This window comes from Emys orbicularis, chromosome 1, assembly GCF_028017835.1.
Source record: "Emys orbicularis isolate rEmyOrb1 chromosome 1, rEmyOrb1.hap1, whole genome shotgun sequence".
Classification (NCBI taxonomy): Eukaryota; Metazoa; Chordata; order Testudines; family Emydidae; genus Emys; species Emys orbicularis.
The window spans coordinates 337,896,198-337,919,372 of record NC_088683.1 but is presented as its reverse complement, the minus strand read 5'-3'; the positions used below and the strand labels follow the sequence as shown (position 1 = coordinate 337,919,372).

The 23,175-nt window shown below is 41.1% G+C and overlaps 1 protein-coding gene across 2 annotated transcripts in view; it reads right to left on the bottom strand.

Annotated features, from left to right (window-relative positions):
- Window positions 1–12,359: 12,359 nt before the first annotated feature.
- The window catches only part of PGR (progesterone receptor), a 58,718-nt gene continuing 47,902 nt past the window's right edge, over window positions 12,360–23,175 (bottom strand). For both annotated transcript variants that reach the window (XM_065405599.1, XM_065405609.1), the window contains 3 exons: window positions 20,375–20,505; window positions 17,968–18,125; window positions 12,360–12,515 (listed from right to left, as the gene is read on the bottom strand). In XM_065405599.1, coding sequence (XP_065261671.1) covers window positions 12,360–12,515; window positions 17,968–18,125; window positions 20,375–20,505 — 445 coding nt within the window. The remainder of the gene's footprint in view (window positions 12,516–17,967; window positions 18,126–20,374; window positions 20,506–23,175) is intronic.

Below are 23,175 nucleotides of genomic sequence, written 5' to 3'. Positions count from 1 at the left end.
TTCTCCCTCTCGGGGGCACCCCACCACCTGTTTCTTTTGCTTTCGCCTGCCTGGTTCCTGTCTGTTTCTGACACACACTTCCACCAGTCAATGTCCCAGTCTGCATCCGAGGGTGCTAAAGGAGTTGGCGGATGAGATTGCAGAGCCATTAGCCATTATTTTTGAAAACTCATGGCGATCGGGGGAGGTCCCGGATGACTGGAAAAAGGCTAATGTAGTGCCCATCTTTAAAAAAGGGAAGAAGGAGGATCCGAGGAACTACAGGCCAGTCAGCCTCACCTCAGTCCCTGGAAAAATCATGGAGCAGGGTCCTCAAGGAATCAATTATGAAACACTTATAGGAGAGGAAAGTGATCAGGAACAGTCAGCATGGATTCACCAAGGGGAAGTCATGCCTGACTAACCTAATTGCCTTCTATGATGAGATAACTGGCTCTGTGGATGAGGGGAAAGCAGTGGATGTGTTATTCCTTGACTTTAGCAAAGCTTTTGATACGGTCTCCCACAGTATTCTTGCTGCCAAGTTAAAGAAGTATGGGCTGGATGAATGGACTATAAGGTGGATAGAAAGCTGGCTAGATCGTCGGGCTCAACGGGTAGTGATTAATGGCTCCATGTCTAGTTGGCAGCCAGTTTCAAGCGGAGTGCCCCAAGGGTCGGTCCTGGGGCCGGTTTTGTTTAATATCTTTATTAATGATCTGGAGGCAGGAGTGGACTGCACTCTCAGCAAGTTTGCCGATGACACTAAACTAGGAGGCGTGGTAGATACACTAGAGGGTAGGGATCGGATACAGAGGGACCTAGACAAGTTAGAGCATTGGGCCAAAAGAAACCTGATGAGGTTCAACAAGGACAAGTGCAGAGTCCTGCACTTAGGACGGAAGAATCCCATGCACAGCTACAGACTAGGGACCGAATGGCTAGGTAGCAGTTATGCAGAAAAGGACCTAGGGGTCACAGTGGACGAGAAGTTGGCTATGAGGTGATTAGGGGTCTGGAGCGCATGACTTATGAGGAGAGGCTGAGGGAACTGGGATTGTTTAGTCTCCAGAAGAGAAGAATGAGGGGGGATTTGATAGCAGCCTTCAACTACCTGAAGGGGGGTTCCAAAGAGGATGGAACTTGGCTGTTCTCAATGGTGGCAGATGACAGAACAAGGAGCAATGGTCTCAAGTTGCAGTGGGGGAGGTCTAGGTTGGATATTAGGAAACACTATTTCACTAGGAGGGTGGTGAAGCACTGGAATGCGTTACCTAGGGAGGTGGTGGAGTCTCCTTCCTTGGAGGTTTTTAAGGCCCGGCTTGACAAAGCCTTGGCTGGGATGATTTAGTTGGGAATTGGTCCTGCTTTGAGCAGGGGGTTGGACTAGATGACCTCCTGAGGTCCCTTCCAACCCTGATATTCTATGATTCTATGATTCAGTCCCTGCATTTGTAATGCGTCCCCGTGAAACTCCTCTTATTCTCCATGCATTCTTCCTCAGGCCTTTCCATCTGGCCCTTTGCCTTGGCTGGCTTCTATTGTTTCTGGTTCAACTATCCATAAAGGAGCTTAATTGCTCCTTACATTTAGCCTGAATGAAAGTCCTTCAGCTCTAAATCGGTCTGTGATTTCCCACAGATCGAAGAGACCCTTGCTGGCAGCCACCAACATCTTCCAGCACAAAAATCTGCTATGCATCCTTTCTCCCCTGGATTCCACCTGGCTACTTTAAATTGCTTTGTTCTGATTGGCTGCTGTGCTCAGAACTCTGCATCCAGATATTATTTCTCATTATCCTTCCCCTCCTCCCAGTGCCTTGAGGAAGGCTTAGTCCCCCATCCAAATGCCTAAAGAAAGTTTTCTTTCACAGCTGGGGTTGGAAGACAGGAAAATCGGAAGCTCAGGCAGTTCTGATTGGTGTAAGGGAATGGGATGGTCTCACATCAATAACCAATCATAGCAGAAGGATTTGCATAATTGCTTAGGTTATTATAGTAATATTTTCCATATATAAAGTGCAAAACACATATTCCCAGTGTGAAATGTTGGTTTAGATTGATGAAAGCAATATCAACAGTAAAGAAAATAAGTAAATTCACCATGAGAGAAAGATTCACTCAATCAGTGCAGGGAATTGCACTCATATGTGTCTCTTCTCTATTACAGACCTGGCAGCAATGGTGAGAACAAAGTGTTTGCCATCACTGTGTAGACAAACAAGGTTTGTGGCAATTTAAAGGTGCAGTGCACAGAAAATAAAGGGATAACAGAATCAAGCTATATATGCCACAATGCCAACATAAGCATAGAAAGATTATACAGCTCCCTGTCTTGCGTTCGGTCGGTTTGTTGCCTTCTATTTCTATCTCCTCCCTTCTGTGTTTACAGATTTTTTTTTAAAGTGATAGTTTCAGCCAAAAGATTTCATTTCTGCCATGTACTCCTGATTTCTGGAATTATCTGTCTTTATCAATGTGAGGGGACAATTATTATATCAACTCCCCTAGATGATCACATGAACAGACATCTGCTTCATGCAAAAAGATAACAGTCAATTTCCATAGCAGCTTTCATGTTACACAGAATGAGGATTTCAATTATGTGGACTTTTATCAGCCATTGATTAAAACAGAGGCTTCAAACCCAATTGATTTAGCCTCTTCAACTCAAATCCTGGGTGTTAAATTGTTAACTCTCTTCACTCCCTCCCATCACTCCTTCTGCTAAAAAAATAATATGAATAATACCTTGCTCTTATATAGTGCTTTTCAACCAGCCATACAGATATTTTAGATATAGATAATAGTTATGAGATGATAGGGGTGTAAAGGCTGATTAAAATCAAGGTTTGCAAGCATCATGTATAAATAATAAGGGCATCAATCTCAAACCAGAGATGTAGTATTGGGTGAGTAAATCCCTGGCAATCTGTGGAGAGGAAAACTACTCTCCCAAAGCACTGCTCCTGCCTGGATCCATGCATAAATAACGAGATCAGGGCCTTACATTGCAATGAACACTGAGTGTATAGGGTCAAATATTCTTTTCTGCCTTTTTTTTAATGTGCTAACAGTACGTCCTATTTTTATAAAAAAGTGAGTTTTGGCAAGAACCAAATGCCTTTTCCTGTAGTTTTATATTACAGAGACTGTTTTGTAATTAAGTTCACTTGTAAACACTGGTTAGCCCAATAATTTATGTTACATTCAAAGTGTTTAGACCACACACATGTAGTCTGATACTATCCCAAAATCTCAATTCACAAGCACATGGAAATGCAGAAACTAGACTGAAACATCATTTCCCAGCTTGTACTATCATGTAGAGCAGCAGTTCTCAAACTTTAGCAACTGGAGGACCCCCATTTTGATTTAAAATTTTTCGCAGACCCCCAACCCTCCTGCTCAGCCCCAGGCCCCGCCCCCACTCCACCCCTTCTCCCAAGGCCCCACCCTTGCCCCACCACTTCCCGCCCCTGCTCCATCCCTGCCCCTTTCCGCCGCCCTCCGCCAAGCACGCCCCATCCCCACTCCTCACCCTCCCTCCCAGCGCCTCCTGCATGCCACTGAACAGCTGTTCCCCAGCATGCAGGAGGCACTGGGCGGGAGGGGGAAGAGTTTATCAGGGGGCTGGTGACCCAGGACATGATTCCGCCCCCTCCGAGCATGCACCCCCTCGCTCATCTCCTCCCCGTGCCTCTTGCATGCCAAGGAACAGCTTTTCCCTGGCATGTAGAAGGCACTTGGAGGGAAGGGAAGGAGTTGATCAGTGGGGCCTATGGACCCCTGGAGTACCCTCGCGGACTCGCAGGGGTCCACAGACCCCAGTTTGAGAAACACTGATGTAGAGAAAACACAGCTACTAGGGGTTGCATGTTAACATGCTCTTCTGAGATGAATGCATGAGCCTAGATATGTATTTTTTAACCTTAACTCTGACACTCAGTATAGATGAGTGTAACAGGCCTGCAGTGTTTGCCTAAACCTCCTCCTAGCAGGTTTAGATCCTGCTGGAAAAAAGTTAAGTGGGTGCTGCTGACTCACTGAAGTAGGTGATTCATTAAGAAGAAAGGTGGGCATGGCTGTCTGGAGAGAGAGGCTCTAGGCCAGGGGTTGGCAGCCTTCAGCATGTGGCCCATCAGGGTAATCTGCTGGCGGGCCCTGAGACATTTTGTTTACGTTGACCGTCCACTGGCATGCCCTGTCCCTGTCCCCCTCCCCCCGCAGCTCCCAGTGGCCACGGTTTGCTGTTCCTGGCCAGTGGGAGCTGTAGGAAGTGGCGGCCAGCCTGTCCCACAAGCCTGACTATTTTGCATTTCATGTCTTCAACTTCTAAATAAATTCTGGGTTGGTAAAAAAAATTCTACAATTTGACAGTGAGCAGATTTTATTAAAATCACTACCAGCATGTCATATTACTGGGTTTGCCCTAAACCCGTGAACCCAAATCAGCCAAAATTATGTTTGACTTCCAGTCTATCAACACTTATGCAAGCTCTGAACCAAAGAAAAACACTGGCTACCATAGTAGGGAATGGATTTCTTCAGTCAGGAAGCTATGCATATTACCCGCTGTACTGCACCTGACAAGGTCAATCAAGTTGAAATTAGAAACCATGGCTGCAGACCCATAGAAGCACTGCTCCACAGTCACAGAAGCTAGTACTTTTTATGAAGAATGATGTTAGTGGTCACACATTGATGTTCAGTGACTTCACAATACTATGTAGCTTCACTTTGCCTTCCAATTCTGTTGTAATCCGGGTTTTAAATACCTCTAGTATTCCTGCAAGTTAAGCACATCTCCAATTTATTGGACATGACACAATATTAGCTACGCAACAACTTTTACAAAAATACTTGAATGCTAGTTCAGACTTACAAATATATAGACATCGGTTCTCTTCACTGGAAAATACAGAAATCTTATACAAGTCTTAGATCAGCATTTTTATAAAAATAACAGGAACAGAGTGGAAATTTGTGACCATCACTTACACTCCTGATTGGTCAATACATAGAAATATTAACACCGGTCCAAACGTTGTTTCAAATACAGTATAAATTTTTAGCACGTCTGTAGTGTTTTCCACCAAAGATCTCAAAGCCCTTACTAAGTGCTAGTGCATTGAGCCTTCTAACAATATTGTGAGACAGGGAAGGATTATTATCTTCATTTTACAGAACTGAAAATGAGAAACAATGTTTAAATGACATGGAGAACAGGAATAAATAGAATATTTCATTACTCCTAAGCCTGTGCTTTAACTACTAGATTGTGCTTCTTCTCTTAGATGTGATTTTTTCTTATTATGTACAAAGAAATTGAGGCCATTTCAAAAGTAAAGTCTTCCTATATATACTAGAAAATGTTGTAATGTATTCAGAATTTCCTTGACGCTCCATTTTTAAAGGGCTAGAGTCTCATTACCTTACCCAGAGTGACTAGTTACTTCATGAACAGTCCAATAGATGTCAATGTGTCATGTGCTGTTCAGTCTGAGAAAAGGTATCAGAATCTGGCTCCAAGTACAATTAGAATTGAACAGGAGTGAGTCTCTTTTCCTGTCACTGCAAATCGCGTGTAGCTGTTGGTTGCACCAGTGTAAAACTGGAGTGAAAGGAAGAGCAGGTGCTATAATTTTAAGCAGTAAATTGAGAGTTAAGATGGGATTTTAAAAGGAACCCGGGGTGTGTGTGTGTGTGTGCGCGCGTGCTTCACGGGGGTAAGGGTTAGGTATAAAACTCCCATTGAAATTCATAGTCCTAAAGCCTTTTTGCCCCTTAAATAGTATCTTGGTAAATACTATGTTTTACAAGGGGAGATTATTTGAACCTCTCCTTGTTGAATGGTGACATCATGATAGAAGGCAGTGTAATTGTGTAGTGCTACAGTATTCCATGCACATGGAGCTTTTAATCGGGGTGAGAGTTTAAAAGATCCTTGTTATACCCTAATAAATGACATTTTAAAATGTGCTGTCATAGCCAAATTAAAATACACAGTTCTATAAAACAAAATGTTTCTCTGTTTTATAATTAGAAATTTTGCAAATATGTGGAAAAACACTATAGGCCCTACTCTTTCCCTTAACAAAGTCAATGGCAAAGCTCCCATTGAGTTCAATGGCAAAACTCCAGCTTTGGGTCTCCCCTCCTCTCCCCCCATAGTTTTAACAGCAGCATCAAGACTGTAATGTAATAATCATTTTTGTTAACATCTGTCTGTCACTGGATCTTCACTTCCCATTTTGAAAGATTAAAGTTGTGATCCCCACTATATGTGTGGTACAGATGAAATCTCATCATACGATTGAAAGTGCAATTGAAACATAACATTGCAAAAGTAAAATGAATGATGATGGTGAGATCCTGTACCAGGCACTTACTCCTACATATGAAGAGAAGACGTCTGAACTGTACCCGATTTAATTTGATCCTTGCTGGCAAAATAAATTGCGATCTAAAACTGTTTGTATTGCAAAAGGGGTCCGTCTATTGTATCTACATCGCTGCATCAAGAATGCGTGTGTGAGAGAGATTTTAAATTAAAAAGAAGTAAATATTTCAATTAGGCATGCTTTGTGTTCCTCATCTGTCAGAACAAGTACTGCATGAAATACTATTACTCATAATGAAGGCTTTAACCTTACCTTTGGATACCCTTAGTAACAGCTGCAATTGAGAACATTTTTAAATAGATTTGTTCATTTAGACCAACTTAGATTTATGGCTTCTGAAGATTTTTATGAAGATTTAAAAGGAAACCAAAACAGTAAGATGGCACTTTTTTGAGTTAGAATTCCTCGTGCGAATTAAACACTCAATTGACCACATTTAGGAAAGTTACAGTTATAAAACTAAGGGCTTTACAAAAACTCATGTCACAAATATCCTTTGAAATGGTGACAATTTAGTAACCTGGGATTTAAAGTCTTTGGTTTCTAATGAATCAACTATTTAAAAGCCAAATATGTCCATATTCACAAGCTATCCTGCACACAGGCCCCAATCCCACAAGGGAATGTGTGGGCATGCCCATTTGTCTGTTTGGAGCCTCGTTTAATTCAGTGAGGTGCTATGCAGCCATAAGGGTCTTGCCAGGATTAGAGCCATAGCAAATCAGGGTTATGCATGTGCTGTACTAGATCAGTGGCCTTAATTCCGAGTGGATAGGTCCCTTCTTAGTGTTGTTCTAATGCTTGAAATCTGTTACTCTACCTCTACCTTTTTCTTCTATGTAGCTGTCTAAGCACTTTGACAATTCATACTTTGACTCTGTATGCTACTCATTTCAGCCTACTGAGTCAATAACACTGCAAAATAAGCCAGTTACATTCAAAACACATTAATCAGACCAACTGGACTGTCATGTAAATAATAAGCTTTTTTAACAATCTTAAAATAAATATTTCTCTCCTTCCCCCTTTATCTTTGAAGGGAAAAAAATTAAATTAAAAGCAAACCCTATGTTCAGCACTCAGGTCACTGTGACACAAAGCAGCACAAACCAGTAAATCTAATAAGGCTGACAATCTAGGCTTGGTCTGCCAGTATATCCACAGGCTTCTGAGCCATGCAAAATTGGGAAGGCTTTGGATATTGGCTCTGCGGCAGCAGACTGACTTATCCAGAGGAAAGAAAGGTCAGCCTTCTGCCCAAGGGCTAAGGGGGAAGAAGAATCGCTGTTGTTCAGAGCTGTTATGGTGTGTAGAGGAAGGAGAGTTAATGTAAGCGAGCTTCCTGCAGTCTCCAGTTCTGGGGCTGTGTTAACTTGTGGGAGTCACTCTTTTGCAACACTGGGGAGTAGATGGATCTGGCTCAATCTAATGGCCAGAGATATGTATTTATTTATGTCTCTGGCACCTATCCCAATTGTATTACCAGCAGACGTTACAACACACACCTACAAGCGTAAAGCTTTCACTACACTAATTCAGCACACTAGGAGACAGATCTTCAGCTGCGGTAAATGGATGCTGGTCCATTTGTTTTCAAGTACCATTTTACCCCAGCAAATGATCTGTACCCACAAACCTCCAATTACTCTAATAATCTCTCTCCCTTCCCTCCCCCCCCCAAAAAAAGCTGTCATGCCAGTGCTTACATCTCCAGTGATGCCTTCCTAGGGTCTATAATGCCTCTGCCACCAAACTCACCCCTTTCCCCAAAAGCTGTGAATGCACCACCCCAGCCACACAGGATACAGTACCTAGCAGAGGGCCTCATGCCCCCCACTCTCAGTCACTGTTGCTCCCTGGGGCAGTAGGGGATTTACTACTGACAGTATTTGTTTCCTGCCACTGGTTTATATCCTCATCTGAGTCATTTCTATGCTTTCAGATTAGGACACATGAGAGCCACTAAACACTCAAGAGCTCTTAGCAGACCTTTTGATGCCACAAATCCTCCATCTGGTGCAAGGTTTCTAGATTAATTTCAAGTTGAAAACCATGAAGTTAAGTTGCTGAGCCTTGTCCCACCACCTGCAGCGTGGATCCTGGCCCAACAAAGTTCTTTTTGGGACGTAGGGAGGTTATCTGTTTTAGCCAACTGTATTAACTAATCACTGTGACAGGTTTGTTTCCACAATTTAAAGCAAGTGATAAAGAAGCCTCAATTAAAGAAGACTTTGTTCCATCTTCTGCTATTTAAAATTACAGGCTCAGTTCTTAACTACTCTTTTTAGACATGGAACTAGAAAATGTGCTTGCAGTACAGCTCCAGGAACAGCTGAAGAGCAAAAATATCCAGGCTTGAGTTTATGATGTCAGACCAGCAGGCCTGATCCAAAGCCCATTGAAATGACAACCATTGACTTGAATGGGCTCTCGACAAAGCCCAGATACAGCACAGACTATACTTTCCTGGGTCATAGTCGCTAACAAGAAATAGGTCAGGTCTATGCTCGGTCTGTCTGGGGTCTTCTTGACCTTCTTGGATGATTATGAGAACTAAACAGGTTCAGGTTATATGTAACAGAGTGGGCTAATTGGTGACAGTGGGAAGTTGCTTAGTTTCTCTCTTTAACACTTTGTTACAGCCTTCCAGTTGCAAACATAACTGCTTCTGCCAGGCCCAAGCAGTTTAATTTGCAAATCAATCATTTGTATAATATATATATACACACACCCAGGCATGGCTGCTCTCAACAAAAGGTGAAAAATTGCAGTAATGCTAAACTGACCCTGGAAGGTGGTTTTTCTTTTGTTTTTGTTTTTTTAAAGAAGATCAGTCTGAAGCTGCAGAGGATAATACTGAAAGCCTCGGGCAAAGAAAACATAAAGCAGATAGAACAGAAGAACATGCAAATGAATATGAGAGACTTGGACCTAAACCCACTTTCCCAAATTTGCAGAAAACTAAGTAATCATTGGTATTATGGTAGAAAGAGGAAAAGATTTGTGTAATTTGCAGAAAGAATCAGAAAGTTCATTAGTACAGTCCCCTCATAAATGGGCAAGACTTTTAAAATGTATCTTGTCCATGTATGAGATTGCTCTACTGCTCATAGACTGCCACACTTTGCCCATAAGACTCTCCTATTACTAGACTGCGCTGTAAAATTCAGCATGAGATCCAGAATTGTGAGACCTCATTTAAATACCACTTACACAATCATTAAACATGACAGTTTTAGAGATATTTGCAGCTTGCAGGTCAAAAATGACCTTAATCTTAACCATCCATGCAATGAAAAACTTTATATAGACAACTGCAAAGTCTCAGAAAATCCTACAGAAAGCTACGTTTATTAGTGTGCTTGCTGCTGGATTCCTGGACAGGTCTGTAGCTGATCAAGAGTTGCTGCACATTAGTTCTGTCCACTATGGAAAAACCTGTGTTCTGTTTTCTGACACAATACAGTTGGAATCAAAGACAGATGATGGTTTCAAACTAGGGAATAAAACAGCTTTAGGATTTACATGGGGATCAGGGCAGGAAAAGCTCAAAGCTGTTTTGTCTAAATGTAGATGATGCAGCACTGAACACAGGATTTTCAAATGGTATGAAGGCCAAATTTAGACAGACTTGTCAGGTGGCTGTACACTGCAAAATATACAACGGTGAGCATGCTGTTATGGATACTCTTTTCTGAGATCTAGAGCTTAAAACATTTTTTAGTTTGGAAAACTTTCTTTTGGAATTTACTATTTATTCCCAAAAGATGATGGCAGCTTAAGCTCTTGCTGATGATAGCTTTGAGGCAAGTGTGAGCTATTTTGGAGGTACCTACCACATAAGGTGGGTTATCACAGCACTGAAGGCAGCAATAAAAATGATCATTAAACTGGTACTCACTTGGAACATATTGCAGAAATGGAGTCAGAGATTTATGTAGCCTGAATTTGGAGGTATTCTTAAGGCGATCATATTCACTGTTCCATATTCCAAATTCAATGGTGGGATGGTTAGGATGATTTTCTGGCATGGCAGAATAGGTTACTGACAGTGAATAGTGTATTTAGTGAATGATAAATCTTGCCATACTGTTTTCAAGACCCCCAGCAATGGTCACCTTCCCAGAGAGCTTGCAGAAATGGTATTATTATGCAATGGATTAGTGAGCAAGTGGAAGAAAGCATGTAGCCTGGGTACAAATTTAACTAGTGAATGCAAATACTACTAACGAAAAAACCCACCACTACTCTAATAATGCAAAAACAAAGAACTCTTGCAGCTTAAACCTATAATTTATTAAAATATAAATGCTATGAGGATCAGAGTTAAAGTCAGGCTGTGGTGGAAAAAAATCAAAATCACTTGTCCATAGACAGTCAAAATTTCAAATCTGGTCATTCAAAAAGAAAGTGACATTGTCCCAGCTTATCTTGGGGCATTTCTCTGCACCCTGCTTGTTCTGTTTTTGTAACTATTTGGCTGGGTTTTTTTCATCTTTATTCTCATTTTTAGTGTAGCTTGCTCTCATGCACTTCTTGGAGGCACCAGCCCATCCGCATGCCAACCCCTGGAGAAGGTATTTCTGGGAATTTTGGAGCAACAGGACATGGCTTCCAAGGGCAGATAAAATCACTAATGCTTTTAATGATTTTGTAGCCTAATAGTTGGCTATTGTTTCCCTTGAGCTATTCCTATGTTGTTTGAACCTAACTGACTGAAGTAAGCATGTGAGGTGTTTCATATCCATGTAAAAAAAAAAATCACAGCAATTCTTCAGTAAAACATTTCACTCCCATTATAAAAATTATGACATTCTCTTTGATCATATAAGGGTACTTTACTTGTACTCACAACCACATTACCCTCCTTTACAATTATTCCAGTTATAATCACTTGTCTCTGTAAACCGCACAAAGGTCCACTGAATGGCATTATAATGAGACTGGTGTGTATCAAAGCTTCAGTAATCATGCTTTCCATTTCTTTTTGTATTTGATCTCTCTATAATTTGATTTTATTGGGTGTTTCAGTTATCCAGTAGCACATTATGATCACCAAAGGCTGTAGTCATTAAACATTACTGAATGTTAAAGAGAGACACGTAACTAAAATATATTTAAAGCGTCTAAAAGATACAGTAGGGGCTATATGAATTAAATTTCAAATTTGTAAGTTTAAAATGAGAGTTAAGTGGTTTAGCTTTACTGATAAGTGTCATATTGTTAAGGAGAAACAGTAATAGCAGTATGTGTGTGTGTGTATTCTACTGTATACACTGGTTTCAGTGGGAGGCAAACACTGGCATTTCCTTAATCCTTCCAATCTTTGCAGAGAATTGCTTTAGTTTTACTTTGGTATGGACACAAACATACACACACTCACACAAAATGTACATTTTGTTGCCACTATGCTAACTACTTGTGAAGATACTGTACCACTAAACCTGGATACTGTATTTTGAAATGCTACTTCAGAGAGGCAGGTTAGTAAGTAAAAGGGGAAATTTCCATAAGTAAATGTGGCTAATGTACATTTTAATTTCTTCAGACCTTTAATATTTATACATATGGACACCCACCCACCCAATGTACTAGAGTAAAAGTTTACTCCATGTCATAGCACAAGTTTTCAAAGGAATAATATGAAAGAAAAAATGTACAAGATAACTGTTCTTAGACAACTAAAGATTCCGTTTGTTAAGTATTGTTCTTGTGAATTCCTAAGAAGCAACTTATTCTGGCTTACAAAACTTTTCTTATGACAAACATCAGTTGTGATTTTAACAGTAAAATAAATCAGGAGCGCACAATATGGACATCAAACTTACACAGTAAGGTGGTAGGTATGGTAAATAGAACAAATATCCTAAAGTCCTGACACTGCAAAATACTGACCAAAATAAACCGCAAAATCCTGATCAAAATAAACAAACAAAAAAGGCACAAAAATTGTCTCTTCAGTAAGAGAAAAGACATTTCACTTTTTGTGAAAGAGGAGAGGTTTCACCATCCCTGCCAGAATCTTGGGTAGCTGGGCAGCAATCACTTCTGACATCATTTCCGGGAATTCGACACTCAGTGCCCGGGACTGGAGAAATGTGTTCAGACAGAACAGGTGGAGTTGTTTCACTAGCTGGTTTTAATGAAATACAAACATGTGAAAATTTAGACTACTACTAATACATTATACGTTTATCTAAACATGACCAATGATTGTTTATTTTAAATATGTCATTCAATCAATGTCATTTTACATATGTCTATCACCCATGAAATCATACTGTGCACAGTCTTGCCTTGCAAGCCAAAAAGTCTTTTCACTTCAGAAGTCATGAACATATCTCAATGAACACTTCAGTGTATAAAAAATGGGGTAACACTAACCCCATTGTAAAATATCCCCAGCTTCATTCAATGAACAGGACAGACAGTCCTCATTTAATATTTTTTTTATCCTCATTGTGCAAGATGTGGTCCCATGACTTATTCACTGCACACTACTCAACCCTGCTCTGAAAACAGAATGATTAAATTCCTCATGGGCTTTTCTATAGTGCTCACCATTATAGTATCTGAAAACTTCACTAATATCAATTTATCCTCACAAAACCCCTGCGAGGTGTGATATTATTCCCCAGTTTACAGAACAGAGGCACAGAGATGAAGGCCAAAAGTGCCCACTAATTTTGAGTGCCCTATTTGAGGGACCCAGAACCTGATTTTTCAAATGCTACAACTCAGCATTGCAAAGTGTTCAATGCACAGCTCCCATTGACTTCAGTTTCAGCTGTGAGTGCTCAGCACTTCTGCAAATCATATCCCAAGGTAGAAAATGAGGAACACAGAATTAGTGACCACCTGTGTAAAGTCTGGCTTAAGCGACTTGCCCAGCATCACAAAGACACTCTGTGACAGAGGCAGGAATAAACTCCAGTTCTCCAGGGCATCATTCAACTTTCTTACTCATAAAACCACCCTTTCTTTACTTGCAAACCCCTGCCTCTCTAATTGCACATCTTCAAACTACTGCTAACCCCAGGCCAATGGGGGCTATGGGAAGTGGTGCGGGCCGAGGCCTGTGCTGGCCACCACTTTCCACAGCCCCCATTGGCCTGGAATGGCGAACTGCGGCCAGTGGGAGCTGTGATCGGCCGAACCTGCGGATGCTGCAGGTAAACAAACTGTCCCGGACTGCCAGTGGATTTCCCTGATGGGCTGCGTGCCAAAGGTTGCCGATCCCTAATCTAAACAAATACTTTGCCTCAGTTTTTAATGAGGCTAATGAAGAGCCTAGGGGTAGTGGCAAGGTGGCTAATGGCAATGACGATATCTGAGGTGGAAGTCAAACTCAAACAGCTTAATGGGGCTAAATCAGGGGGCCCGGATAATCTCCAGCCAAGAATATTAAAGGAACTGCCACATGAAATTGCAAACCCAATAGCAAGGATTTTTAATGAATCTGTAAACTTGGGGGGTCAGACCCTATGACTGGAGAATTGCTAATATAGTTCCTATTTTTAAGAAAGGGGGGGAAAGTGATCCAGGAAACTACAGGCCTGTTAGTTTGACCTCAATTGTATGCAAGGTCTTGGAACAAATTTTGAAAGAGAAAGTAGTTCAGGACACAGAGGTGAACGGTAACTGGGATAAAATACAACATGGTTTTACAAAAGGTAGATCATGCCAGACCAACCTGATTTCCTTCTTTAAATGATAAATGATTTTTTAGACAAAGGAAACACAGTAGATCTAATCTACCTAGATTTCAGTAAGGCACTTGATACAGTTCCACATGGGAAATTATTAGTTACATTGGAGAAGTTGGGGATCAATATGAGAACTGAAAAATGTTTAAGGGATTGGTTAACAGGGCGATTACAATGGGTCATACTGAAAGGTGAACAGACAGGCTGGAGGGAGGTTGCTAGTGGAATTCCTCAGGGATTGGTCTTGGGATCAATTTTCTTTAACATTTTTATTACTGACCCTGGTACAAAAAGTGAGATTGTGCTAATAAAATGTACTGATGACACAAAGTTGGGAGGTATAGCCAATACGGAGGAGGACTCAAATATTATACAAGAAGATCTGGATGACCTTGTAAACTGGAGTAATAGAACTGGGATGAAATTTAATAGTGCAAAGTGCAAGGTCATGCATTTAGGGACTAACAACAAGAATTTTTGCTATAAACTGGAGATTTATCAGTTGAAAGTGACGGAGGAGGAGAATGACCAATACACCTAAGTCTATCACAGGATGACTATGAGCCATCAATGTGATGCGGCCGTGTAAAAGGCTAATTCAGTCCTAGGATGCAGCAGGTGAGGTATTTCCAGTAGAGACAGGGAAGTGTTAGTACCATTATACAAGGCACTGGTAAGACCCCATCTGGAATAATGTGTGCAACTCTGGACTCCCATGCTTAAGAAAGATGAATTCAAAGTGGAACAGGTGCAGAGAAGGATTACTATGATGAGCCAAGGAATGGAAAGCCTATCTTATGAAAGGAGACTCAAAAAGCTTGGCTTGCTTAGCCTAACCAAAAGAAGGCTGGGGGAGATATGATTGCTCTCTATAAATACATCAGAGGGATAAATACGAGGGAGGGAGAGGAGTTATTTAAGTTAAGTGCCAATGTGGACACAAGAACAAATGGATATAAACTGGCCATCAATAAGTGTAGGCTTAAAATTAGGTGAAGGTTTCTAACCATCAGAGGAGTGAAGTTCTGGAACAGCCTTCCAAGGGGAGCAGTGGGAACAAAAAACCTAACTGGCTTCAAGACTGAGCTTGATAAGTTTATGGAGGGGACGGTATGATGGAACTGCCTACAATGGCATGTGGCCCATCAGTGACAGCCAGTAGCAAAAATCCCCAGTGGCTGGAGACGGGACACTAAATGGGGAGGGCTCTGGGTTACTACAAAGAATTCTTTCCCAGGTATCTGCCTGGCAGGTCTTGCCCACATGCTCAGGGTCTAACTGATCCCCATAGTTAGGGTCAAGAAGGAACTTTCTCCCATGTCAGATTGGCAGAGACCCTGTGGGTTTTTCACCTTTCTCTGCAGCATGGGGCATGTGTCACTTGCAGGTTTAAACTATTGTAAATGGTGAATTATCTGTAACTTGAAGTCTTTTAACCATGATTTGAAGGCTTCAGTAATTCAGCCAGAGGCTAGGGATCTATTTCAGGAGTGGGTGAGGTTCTGTGGCCTGCAATGTGCAGGAGGTCAGACTAGATGATCATGATGGTCCCTTCTGACCTTAAAATCCATGAGTCTATGAGCCTATGTGCATGATAGCACAGGCAACTGTAATTCTGATATTTCCTAACTTTTGCATGCTTGACTTTCTGAACTTAATAACGTTCTTTGAATGTGTTTTTGTGTGTGTAATTTCCTAGGTTTTAAAAACAGCAAACTGAAAATACAGAAACTCCATCATGTGGCATCACATTGACACCAACATGGTTCATTTTTCATGGTTGGAATGTTTAGATCCACATCACAGAACTCTGCCACTTGAGCTAAGTGACTAAGTGACAGCAGTAACAGGTTGTTATCCTATATGTGAGCAAGCATGAGGCTCTCCATTCCAGGCTCTCAAGGGGAGCGTACTCTTGTGGGTACTGATTTTTCTGCTCACTTTCTATAAGCGTTGCCATTGCTTCCCCGTCCCCTCCAGCCTGTCCGTCCCAGTCTTTTCTCTTCCCCACCACATCCTTGTCTCATTTTACTTGCCTACTCAGTCCCAGTCTCCATTCCGCAGACTTCTCATCCAAGTCCTAGTCTCCTTGCCCAGCCAATCCTAGTTTCCTCATCTGGGCTCGCTGTCTGAATCCCAATCTCCCACTACTCCCAGTCTCTCCCTCTCCTCATACTCAGTCCCAGTGTTCTTGCCCAGTCAGCCTCAGTTCTCCCTCCTGGCTTCTCATCTGATCTGTCTTTCCCCTCCCCCTCCACTAGTTCCCCGTCTTAATCTTCCTCCCCAGGCTCCTCATTCAATCTCAGTCATCCCACCCATCCTCTCCCTGGCTCTTTATCCCAGTCTCCCTGCCAAGCCAGTCCCACTTTTCCCCCTCCAACTCCTTGTCAACTGTTTCTCCTGCTCCCAGACCTCTATCCCCCTTCCACTGGGGCTTGTCCCAGTCTCCTTGTCCTGCCAATTCTAATAGTCTCCCAGTTCCTTGTCTGATCACAGTTTCCCCCATCATTTAACTGCTTCCCAGTCCCCCATGTCCCTCCTGTTTTCCTCACTGGCTCCCAGTCCCAGTCTTCTCGCTTCCCCCAACCTCAGTCTCCTTGCCCAGCTAGTCCCAGCCTCCCATTGCATCCTTCCCTTTCTCAGCCCCAGCCTGCCCTCTCCCTGGCTTGGAACAAGGAGCTTGAGAGGTGGAGACTGGGACTGAAGGAAGGAGGAAAAAGGAAACTGTGACTAAGAGTTGGGTTTGGAGCTGGGGGACAGGGAATGTGGGTCAGGACGAGAACTAGTTTGGACAAGGAGCTGGGGGTGGGACTAAAGGAGGCTAGGCAATGAGACTGGGAACAAGGAACTATAGGGTAGGGAAAACTGGGAATGGTTGGGCAAGGAGATGGGGACTGGGGACTTTCTGGGTGAGGAGACTGGAACTGGCAGCTAGGAGAGGGGAAGAGACAGGACTGGAAAAGGGATAAGTTGGAGGAGAAGAAGGGGTGAAACTTGGGGGAAATGGGCAGAAGAATCTGTATCCACTAGACACACTCCCCTCCAGAGACTGGACTGGAACTCAAGATTCCTGAGTCTCATCATTTCTCTGCTGTCAGCAAATAGCTGTGAAACTCACTGGCAAAGTGTGTGTGTCCCATCCTCCTCTGGTGCTGGGTCCACAGAGAATGACAACCCACTAATGCTATTAGTTAGTCACTTCGCTCAAGTGGCAGACGTCTCTGAGTTGGGTATAAAAATTCCAACGCTACTGATGAACCACATTGATGTCAATAACACCACAATGGAATTTCTGTTTTTTTCATTTGGCTTTTTAAAATTTAGGAAATTACACACACACAAAATGTTAAAAGAACATTGTTAAGATTGCAAAGTCAAACACTGAAAAATTAGGAAATAGAATAATTAAGGCAGAGGTCCTGTGGAAAAAATTGTATGTGATCATGTAATTAAAGACTGCATTGTAATATGTATGCACAATGAGGCCAAATTAAGGTTGCTCTCACAAGCAACCTTAATTCTGGCATTTCCTATCATTTGAGTATGCCTTTGCTACCTTTATAAAATTCTTTTTAATGGTTTTTTTTGTCTGTAATATATAGAAATACACATACCACAGCTCTGAACTAATATTAACAGAAATATAAAAAATGAACTGGCATTTTAAATATATGTTTCCCATACAATTGAATCCTCTATAAATAAAAATGTGAACATCTGGTTAATTGTGCATTGATTTTTGCCCTGAAGATGTGTCCAACTCTGCCTGGACACCACAAACATCCCAATATATGTATATATTTTTTAAATTTACTTTAAGGAATGGTTCTTGTTTCTGGCATAAACCTTGCCCCCCTACCTCCCGAGAAACAAACTTACATCATGCATGGAGTCCATAAGTTTTGTAAGCTGATAGAAACGTTGTGAGCTGGCCACAACTCCTTTCTGCCGCAAACCAATTGCCTTGACCAGTTCTCTAATATAACTTGCTCTCATCTCATCGAACTGGCTTTGACTTCTCAGACCTTCCAAAGGAACTAAAGAGAAAGTAATACTCTTGATTGTTGCAATATATTATGAAGACAACAACTGAGAAAGAATTTATACTGTATTTTACACTGTACTGTTTGGTTAATTATTTTATCTTGGACTATAGACTTCTTCCTGTTAGTGAAGTGCAGAAATGGTGATCTGACAGGCAGATGGATATGTAAGTCATAACCAATCACTTATGTCGGTTTCTGGTATCCTGGCATGGGATAACTGATGTGGAAAATCTGCCAGAGGTGGTGGTAAAAGTGATGCAAAATGACTGAAACCCTCCCTCTGCAATAAAGTCATCTGTGACCAGGGAGGCAGGCAGGGGCATGGGCAGGACAACAAGGAGATGCACTGATTAGCATAACCTAGTGGTGTCTCATGAATGTGTAATACACAAGCATTATTTAGTATGTTGCAGGAGACAACTATACAAAATAAAAATGAGCAAAAATTCCCAATGGTTTAAATCTTCCCATCTTCCTAACACGCAATGAAAATGATAAGCCAAAACATCAGCTACTTCTGAATTTCAGAAGTACAGTTTTTGAAAGATCTGTTGCACTTAGGCATGTTTTCTTTGACTTTAAACAAGTATATATCGCTATTTCATCCTGAAAAGAGAACAGAGAGTTGAATATTATAAAAAAGAGGCCAAATTCATCCCTGATGCACCTCCATTAAAGCAACTGGAGTTACACTAGGGATAACTTTTGCCCAATGGTTGACACTAGCTGAATGTTTGTTTCTTAGATTGCTATTTTTAAAACCATTTTAACATTAATATGGTCTTAATTTAATCTTTGATGTTTACATCTTAATGGTGTGAATTGAATGTGGTGGGGAACACATACACTTTTGTGAGAGATGGCTCAGATGACCCAACAGGTCTTTTCCATCTCTTACTTCTATGCAGCCATTGTTTAGCTAGACAGACTTTTTCAGCTAGGCCGTGTTAACAGGGCAGAAGCAGATTGGAAAGCAATATCCCCTGTTCAACATGGGAAAATAAGCCTTTTAAAAATGGAAATTTAGATTTTGCAGAAAAATGCTGAATATAAAGTTGTAGAAAGACAACCATATAGAGGCTGTCATTTTCACGCCTGTAACTGTTCCTGGCAATACTAATATCTGGATTCTAAACATCTATTAAAAATATACAGTGTTCTGTTGCTGAGAAATTCTTTTTAAAAAAGTCTATGCTTATGCAAAAGCTAGTCAAGTTGAGCACAGATGTCACACTCTGAGCACACGAGTCACAAGCAAAGGTACACAAGGGAATAAGCCTTCAATGAACATTTTTCTTGGCACTTGGAGGAACCAAGCAACATACTACAGGAGTCTATCCTGTCACCCCTATGGTTCAGTGTAGGTGTAAGGCTCCTGGGGAATCAAGTCTCAAGAATACTTTCCGAAAAAGTTCTGAAAATAGTTTTTGTCCTATATTAGCAGCTAAATCATTTTCAGGGAATTCATTACTGACAAATAAGGTCAGCAACAGACTACTTTCTTAGTATAGATAGTCAGAGAACTTCACCCAGATGCTCACCTACCTGGAAAGTGGAAGACCAATGAGCAAACTGGAACCTGGAAAGATGCTTTGTAGCTGGGATCAGATTAGAGGTGGTGGGCCAAATTTAGTTCTGGAACAGACAGCTGAAGTCAATGGAGTTGCCCTGACTTACACCTGGGCTAAATTTGCCCATCTTTGTCCAGGAATAATTTGAATAATCGTTAATATTAGTAACCTGACATAGTATGTCAGCCATGTCCATTCTCCCCTGCTCCAATGAGCAAAACATTGACTTCACAGGAGCGGGATATGGCCCCTACGTCAACATACCTGACATTGTATTAAAGGAATTTTTTTTTGTATTTGTCATTTTGCAGCTTTGCATGGGGCTTTATCTGTGTATTGCCACTGAAGTCATTCAGAGTTGCATGGCTGAAACCCTGCACTATTGCTCTGAAAATGTCCAGCTTAATGTGGCTACCTGTCAAATTGTATTCAACATGTATCTCATTGATTTTATTCTGTGCACAACAAAAAGAAACAGTATTTTAGTGCTTTAGAGGCGGAGACATTTTTGCTGAAAGGGACTTTTCCCTGTTTTTTTGGGCATACAGCCCTACAATTTTCATGATAAATAACACCGTGTGAAATTTTGCAACATTTCAGTATTGTTTTAATATTTGAGGTACAGAACAAAAAATGTTATAAAGACAAAAACATCCATTTTTTACTTACTTGTATTGAGCAGTAATAATGATTTCATACAGAGGAACTCCTCTTGACTAACTTGTAGTTTGACAAATTCCTGTGGGATCTGCCACATGGATAGGCATAATGAATAAAACGATGATTCTTTCATCCTCTGTCTTACACCCCAAAAAAGGTAAAAATAAAAAAGACTCAGCCACTAGTTCTTTGCAGTACATACTTTGCTGTTAGATTAATTACTACATTCTTGAAATTAAGAAGAGAGATATATAAAGTAAAACAATTTTCTGAACTTTTTGTGTATCTATTAGTTTTCACATACATAAAAAAAATCATAACTTGACATTTGATTGGAAGTTTAAAGGTAAATTAATTCCCCTCTAGTGGTGTCACAGTTTAGACGGGCATCTTAGAGACTGATAGGAGCTGAATGTCAGGTGAATAATAATAATGATTTTTTTAAAATTAAAGAAACCCAACAATTTTTAAAATGTAAATCAGATTTTTTAATTTAAATGTTGCTAGTTCTTTACTTTCTTCTTATTTATAATCTTAAATTGCTAGAGTAAATGTTTTGCAAGTGCTTCTTTAATTAGCATTCTAATTGTTAGTGGAATTTCAGATTTTGCATATAGTTTTTTTTCTACTAAGAACTTGCACATATAAATGGTTATCTACATTGTAGTATACTCATTAATATCTGTACTGTGAGAACAAGAGAAAATGGCAAACACAAAACTAACAAACAAAGAGCCTGTTCTATACTTGTAACCAACATCATCTTCTGATATATGAACTTCCACAAGTCAAAATAGCTGAATTATTTTGAGCAGGCAGTTTGATGTTAATGATGTTCCTAAGTCACTTAGGCCCAGATCTTCAAAGGTATTTAAGCTCCTAACTTCTGTTGATTTCAATGGAAGTTAGAAGCCTAAACACTTTTTGAGGATGCTTTTGAAAACAAATATGGGCATTTAAACAAATTTTGGCCTGTTGCATAAAAAAGTTTACAATAACTTTGTGAATGGACTGAAAGTCTAAATAACTTTTAACTACTAACAGTGACACAATTTTTTTTAAAGTGACAAAGATTTTGTAAAGAGAAAATGTTTAAATAAATGTTAGCTCTTGATGCTGACTTTTATGAGAAGTCCCATTAAAGTCAATGGAACTAATCATGTCAGTAAAGTTAAATAACTGCAGAAATGTTTTCAGGAATAGGGCCTCCATTTTCAATATTTTTGTTTTTTACTTACAGCAGTTTACAAAAAATCAGTTAAGATATATTGCCAGTAGTAGCATTTAAAAAAGCCCAGCATATGTTAGCTCATTATACACTGAATAGAAAGGTGCAATAGCACAGGTTAGTTTTACAAAGCCTCAACTTGATTTAAGTCAATGAGTTAAACAAAAAGCACGGGTGAAATTTTGGTTCTACTGAAGTCAACAGGATTTTTAATATTGACTTCAATGGAGACAGGATTTCACCCAAGTGTTTTAAATCATGATTCCAGTCTGGCTGGAAGCATTATAATCAACAAAATGTTTATATTTGGTATGACAAAAAACTTTTTCTCAATGCATGTAGATCAATATTTTATTGTTTTAAGTGAGAAATACTTCAAATCTGTTCAGAATCTGAAGCGTTGCACCCTCTTTTAAATGAGTTAAATATATAATTTATTGTTTATTGGGAAATGATGCTACTGATTACTCAGTTGCTCCCGTTGAGGCTGTTCTACATAAATATGAGGTCATTGGAGCAGGGGCACTGGAACCTCGGTTTCTCACCTCCTAGGTGAGTGCCCTAATCACTGGGAGAAAATTTATAAGGGGGGGGCTCCACCCTGCCCTCCTCTGGCTTAGGCACCTAAATTAAGGAGAGTCTTGATGGTCAAGAATCCCAAGTAGAGATATGCCGCTTCCTCCAATGCAGACGTACAAGTCCCTTTGACGGGCGTGGCCACAATCCTTTCCTTGATGTTTCCTTCTGGCTAACTTAGGTAGCTCCCCACTCAGCGAGGTGGCTTTTGTGGGACCCATTCATAGGCACCTAATTCGCTCCATGCCTTGTACAGGGAGCCTAAGTGCCTAACTTAGAACTGTGGATTCCAGTGGATGACAAGGCGCCTAAAAGACATGCACTGCAACGCCAAGCATTGCAACTCCTAAGTCCCTTAGTGCAGTGCTTCTCAAAGCCGGTCCGCCGCTTGTTCAGGAAAGCCCCTGGCGGGCCAGGCGGTTTGTTTACCTGCCGCATCCACAGGTTCGGCTGATCGCGGCTCCCACTGGCCGCAGTTCGCAGTTTCAGGCCAATGGGGGCTACGGGAAGAGGCGCGGGCCAAGGGATGTGCTGGCCGCCCTGCCCGCAGCCCCCATTGGCATGGAGCGGCGAATCGCGGCCAGTGGGAGCCGCGATCGGCCAAACCTGCGGACGCAGCAGGTAAACAAACTGGCCTGGACCGCCAGGGGCTTTCCCTGAACAAGCGACAGCCCAACTTTGAGAAGCACTGCCTTAGTGGATCTCACCCTGAGACATATTTTTAGGTCTCAGAAGGTGTAGGTAAATATCTACAGTGCTTTTAAAAACAACCCGTGAATTCATCTGGAAATTAACAGCTCTTGCCTCATTTTCGGGTTTGAGGCTGGTGCTGCTGTGTGCTGATATGGCAGGTGGTATCCATCTGCACTAGGACTGAATTATGGATAAACCAAGTCTAAGTGGCAACTTGGTTTTAAAATACCTGTTAGACAACAGTATAGATAAAGAGATAGCTTTTAATTTAATACAAGTTATTTTCAGAGCATTTTCCTGTATACATAATGTC